The sequence below is a fragment of the Gavialis gangeticus genome, unplaced genomic scaffold (genome assembly GCF_001723915.1).
Source record: "Gavialis gangeticus isolate Ggan-Ray unplaced genomic scaffold, GavGan_comp1, whole genome shotgun sequence".
In the NCBI taxonomy this organism is placed as follows: domain Eukaryota; kingdom Metazoa; phylum Chordata; order Crocodylia; family Gavialidae; genus Gavialis; species Gavialis gangeticus.
The window spans coordinates 258,622,745-258,628,668 of record NW_017729032.1 but is presented as its reverse complement, the minus strand read 5'-3'; the positions used below and the strand labels follow the sequence as shown (position 1 = coordinate 258,628,668).

At 39.3% G+C, this 5,924-nt stretch overlaps 1 protein-coding gene across 1 annotated transcript in view; it reads right to left on the bottom strand.

The window, feature by feature from the left end:
- Window positions 1-536: 536 nt before the first annotated feature.
- IFT57 (intraflagellar transport 57) overlaps window positions 537-5,924 on the bottom strand; it is a 32,172-nt gene continuing 26,784 nt past the window's right edge. Inside the window, exons 10-11 of the mRNA XM_019525778.1 lie at window positions 2,147-2,213; window positions 537-899 (exon numbers count right to left, since the gene is read on the bottom strand). Coding sequence (XP_019381323.1) covers window positions 721-899; window positions 2,147-2,213 — 246 coding nt within the window. The 3' untranslated portion in view covers window positions 537-720. The remainder of the gene's footprint in view (window positions 900-2,146; window positions 2,214-5,924) is intronic.

The following is a 5,924-nucleotide window of genomic DNA, read 5'->3' as shown; positions in this document are numbered from 1 at the left end:
TTGAGGATCACCACACTAGACCATATTGCTGTGCTTATGAAAATGAGGGAAGAACATGTCTTGCTAGAGTCATAATCCTAACTAATCGATGCCTTGCAAAGGACCTGTATTTTGACTTGCAACAGCCCGGCTAACCTTCTCAGAGGAGACTATCAATCATCCTCAATGATGTCAAAGTGGGAGGTTATTTTGCTCAGTACATAAACGCCAACTGGAAAATAGAAAGGGGTGGGGGAGAGGGCAAACAACTTAGTTTAACTTGTAACCAGGCTCAGATTTGACCCAGGCCTTTAGAAAGGGTAATGCATTATTCCAATGTCAGCAATTAAATACTTATGTTAAAAATATGTAAATGGAAAAGCAGACATATTTAATTCCTTTCAAGCCCTTTACAAGTAATTTTCTTTCAATACTAGAGAATATCTAATCAGGGTTTGAAGATTATAGGTTGTGTCAATAAAATTCTATGGAGGACTTTTCCATTACTTAACATATTAAAACAAAGTGGAAGAGACAAGTTTGTTAATGAGACTTCATTAGCGTATTTATAAAAGATCTTTAATAAGTCTGAAAGTCTTTGAGTCACAGAATCCAATACAACTTCATTTATAGAACCTAAAGTGCTATGTATGCATCTGTAATATTCTGCAGTGTAGCAATATTGCAGAAAAATCACAGAAACTTTTATTTGCCTAAAATACAAGTCAGTTCCTTGCAACTTTAATAGGCACCTATTGTGGTTTCTGGAATCATAGTGGCGTGCATATCTCTAGTCATATTTGATTTCTCCTTCAGCTTTGATTGGAGCAATGTATGTTCCACCACACCAATCCGTATGTCCATCTGAACTGTTTCTTGCTTCAGTTTTGTTAAGGCTTGTTTAATTTTTACTAAAGGAGCTGTTAAAAAAATAAAACAGATAAACAGTTCATTTCTGTATCAATCTAATAGGTTAAGCATTTACTTTCCTTATATTTCACTCTCTGTGGTAATGGGAGAGCTGAATGAACAAAAGGATGTTATACTTTAGAGACACGACTTTACTGATAACATTTTTAACAGGCAAGACTTTTCAAAAATAGAAATAGGTGGTGACAATTTTGCTGCCTTCCTGACATCTTGGATCTGATGATATGTATAAAAATAAAAAACATTTTCCAATCTCTTACGTTTTGCACAGCAATAGTTCTCAGCCCTCTTGCTGAGAATGGGTCTGATGAAGAACCCCTTAAGCAGCTGGATGGATGTAAGGGGTCTGGGACTTAGGCAATGTTTATGTACCTTCTTCCCTTCCACCTCTGGCTAGGTGGGCTCCCCCTTCACCCCTCCCCTCCTTGTGTTGCATTATATATGGGCTAGCAGGGAGTAGATTTCATGTTCCAAGTAGTTCTGCACTCTGGAACTTGTCCTATGCATTGCCAGTGCTGCAGGGTGACAGGGGTGGTGTGAGGTCAGGAGGCTGGCTCTGCCTGATAAAACAAGCCTGTACAGGATTTGATTCTCATAAGCGATAGACATCACAAGTGGTTTACTCTAGTTATGCATTAATCGGTTAATAAAGTGGCAGTCTCTACATTTATGATCGTATTATGGAATTTTTTTCTATATCTGCACCATTATTCCTTTTTCCTTTGAACAGAACATGTTTATCAGGCAAAAAGCAAAATATACTCCAAGGCAGTGAGAGGCTGATACCTACAGGATATTTAGATTTAATTTAAAACAAAGGTGATATAAACACAAGTTTTAAAATGAACATTTCCACCAGCTAGGAACCCCATCTCAAGCATTCTGCTTACTCCCAAGGACAGTCCGATTATAATAAGTGTTTTTAGGCTCTAGCTTCAAATCATTTTTAATTAGTTAATTATTCAAACTAGAACGCATACAGATCATTTCTAATTCTATGCTTACCTTTCCAAGAAGTGCAGAAGTTTAAAATCAATAGGATTTTGGGCTCCTAAATGCAACAGTCACTTTTGAAATTAGAGTGCACACTCCTAAATCACTTTGGCTCCTGTGGAATTTTTACTTCAGATCTTTTGCACTAATCCTTCATTCCTATATTTTTCCTTGATCTGGGTTCAACTGTGCACACTTGATTTCTTAGTGAAAGGGAGCCCCGCTGAGGAAGGCACGTACTTACCTCCATCAGTCATGCTGCTTCCCTTCTCTTCCATCTCCTGCTTCACTTTCTCTAACACTTCAGTAATCTTTGAGTAGACAAATTGATTTTAAATTAACTGTTCATGCTTTCTGAACTTCAATTTTTAAATTTCCACCCTGAATAATTTGCATTAGTTTTACAAAAATGACTAATTGTACTTAGTTCTGTAAATACAGAAATGCAATTTTTCAATATCCAACTACTCTTACAAACTGGATTTTTAATATGCTTTAAAAAAACAGAAGCGCAAATTGTGTTGCATAAGAAATATGTTGACACTGTAATGCTGTTATTGTTTTGAAGAGTTGTACAACCTATGAAATCATAAATAACAAAGTGATGCTGGCCAATAATGGATGGAGGACAAGAGCAGCCATCTTCCAAAGATGAATTTATGGAGTGACATACGCAATTCCATTACAAAAGACTAAATGTCTTGTGAGCTACAAAATGGTTCACTAGGTGACAGTGGTTCCTACAAACACCAGGTGGGTACCAGAATGAAAATGTGAACAAGAGCTGCCAGTCAATTTTCCTGGGATATGTGTCTGTAGAAGAGGGAAACCACTAAACCCCATGAACTATCTTTTATGTCTAAGAAGAAAATATAGCTTTATTTTCAGTATTCATACAGAAAGTCAAGGTTTGATCACAGCCATGTGAAAGCAAATCTATACTAACATCAAATGCATGTAGATTCCCTTTAGATATTGATGACTCTGAAACTCATGCTAAGCTCGGGCATACTCACAAAAGTTAAAATACAGAATACTGATGCTAACTGCATATTGCAGGAGGATGCGAGTTCATAGCTAGGCCATCTGAGAAAAAATAATAATAATGAGGTATCTCTTCATCTTATTTTGCTACATTAAGAATGATTTCAGGCAGACTCCTAGTTATCTGGTGTGTAACCATATGAAATGTCTATGCTTGATTAATTAGTATGGTAAATATTTCTTTTGCGATTAACTCGTGTTTATGTGCAGGAAGAGACATTCTCCATATGTGATAGATGTCTCCTCCTGATTTAGTATGCTTTCCTGGCTGTTAATCAGTTTCTTGATATGTTCCAAACTGGATAACCTCTTGTTGCTGAAGAAGGTAAGTCATTCAAATTAGACATTTATGATAACCAGTGATAAGCAGGTTAATTAACAGGATTTTCCCGTCAATTACTGCTTGGGACTCTCTTGATTTACACAACTAAAAAAATGCTTTGAAGATGCTAAGCTAAGGGTATAAAAAGGCAGTAAAACAGCAAACAGCGCATGCGCTTCAAAAATAAGAAATCTCTCTGACACCAGTTGCTGATGTGCCTGACTTACTCGAGGAGTTGAAGAGAAACAGACTGCCTCTTCGTCACCTGTTTGGTGAGAAACCATCACCTTATAGCTAATTACTGGACTTCGATTTGGTTTGGGCTCACTTGACTTCATTTTGAATACTTGTCGTAAATAAAGTCTTTCTGTCACTCATCAAATGAAGTGTTGTGTCAATCCATAGGCTAGTCCACAATCCTAGGTTTTTATTTGCTAACAGATATGTACTAGGACAGCTAAGATCAGAATCTGGCTCAATATCCACCCACTCTGTCATATATGTTTCTTTACTAATCATCCACTAATTATAAAAGCACAAAAACATTACAATGACTTCAGATTTGTAAAGTGTTCCAATTTTCAAAAATTAGTTCTGCTTTTAGGAGAAGTAAAAAGAAACTCATTTTCTGGATTTCAAGCACGATGTTAAATATAATTGTACGATTAAACTTTTTCTAAAACAGGTACAGCTCTATGGAAGCTGCTCACTTGAAAAGACAAATTTGTATCAGACTATTCCAATTACATTTCTGTGATAAAAAGGGAATGTTTGTATCACCCATTTAAAGGCAGAAATCTTAAATGTTGTGCTTGTACTAACACATTGCTGTTGTGTACTTAGCCTAGCCAGTACAGCTGGGCTGAAAATGGCTTTTCTACCCTTCCATTCTGTTAAGAACCTTGTTCTGTCCTTGACCAAGATGAAAGTCATAATACTGAAAATTTTAATGGAGTGTAAATTCTGGTGTGAAAAATGTTGAAACAAAAATGTCAAAAAGTTGAAGTCAAACATCTTATTTCAAAGCAGTGCTTCTGATGAACTAAAATGTTCAGGGACAACACCATGTGATCTTTTTGTAGGAAAATGTTTTCATTATCTCTGATAAATAACAACTTCTAAGCAAAAATAAATAGTGAAGGACATTGTGAGATTTCCAGCTTTAAAGCACTTCTAAAATCTTCCTAGGTTAATCCTCAAATAACGCTTTGAGACAGGCAATAATGTTGTGGTACTATTTTTATATATAGATGGGGGAAATTAAGACAGGGGTAAGTAGCTTGCTCAAGCTGATAGATGAAACCTACAGTGGAACTTGGGTTGTTTTATGCCTACCTTCAAGAATCATCAGTCCTGGGGTCACACCATGGGTTCTAAAAATATTAGCTTGAACTTGTGCTATGTAAAAATGGCTGGGTTTATAAAATAAATGGTACATGTGACAGCTTGGGGTATCTGCCTTCCCCTTTTCTGTCAGTGCTCCCTGGCCTCCTCTGCCTCCTGCTTCTCACCTGCCATGACTTGATGTTAACATATATAGGTTTAAGAGGAGACTGGCTCCAGAGACTGGGTCAGCCTCTACTTTGATGCTGTACAGCCTATAACTATGGCCTCCTGCTGCCCCCATAGCAATGCCTATGTCCTGCAGATGACCCTCAATTGCCCCTTATAGGGGATCTCTCGGTCCCAAATAGACACTGGGCCCCTCAAGCCTCAAACCCTTGTCTGGGCTTCAGCCTTCTTTAACTGGCTCAGCCCCCTCAGCCCAGGTCCACTGTCTCAGACTTTGGGTTCCTGGGCCCCAGCCCTACACCTCTCTGACCCAAGCTGGTCTCACAAGCACAGAGTACCCCTGATACCCTGCTCTGTGGCCTCCAGACCTCCCTTACAGCAGTAGGCGGGTCTTCTGGTCTTAAACACATAAAAGAAAACCAGAAAACAAAGGGTTATATCTCACCTACAAGCCCCTTGGGGCCATAACAAATGGTACCATCATAAGGAGCTGCCTTGATTCCCACCAGCCCCAGGGCACCTCCTTTTCACTGTCAGTCAACTCTGTCTTCCACTCCTTCGCTTGTTGCCTGCAGGCACGAACTGCCAGCCCCAGCTCAGAGACTGGGCTTACATATAGGCAAACCTGGCCCCTTGCTGCCCCTGAAGACAGGCTCAGGTGTTCCTGCTCAGCCTAACAAACTGCTTGGCTTTTCTTGCCCTGCAGCCCTCCCCAGCTTCTTAGCAGTTCCAGGCCTTGAGTCTCTGGTGGGGCTGGTACTGCAGCATCTCCCCCTGCAAGCTATGAAAGTCTGGCTCTCCTGAAGACCCTGCTCTTTTCTCCTGCTCCTTCTGTGGATGTAGTTACCAGGGTTGGGGTTCAGGATTCTTTTAGCATCCTTCACTAACGATCTGGATGATGGAACGGAGCACACACTTACCAAATTCTCAGATGACATTAAGTTGAGTGAATTTATAGACACTCTAAAGGGTAGCATTAAGATTCAGAATTACATGGATATGCTTTCGGCCATTTCTCCAGCCTATGACCAAGATAATGCATGAATGTCTCTATGTTCAGGCCAGCTATGTTGCCTTACATCTGCACCAAGTGGAAGGCAGAGGGTGGGGCAAAAGTCTTCCTTCTCTTTTACTCATCAGTTCA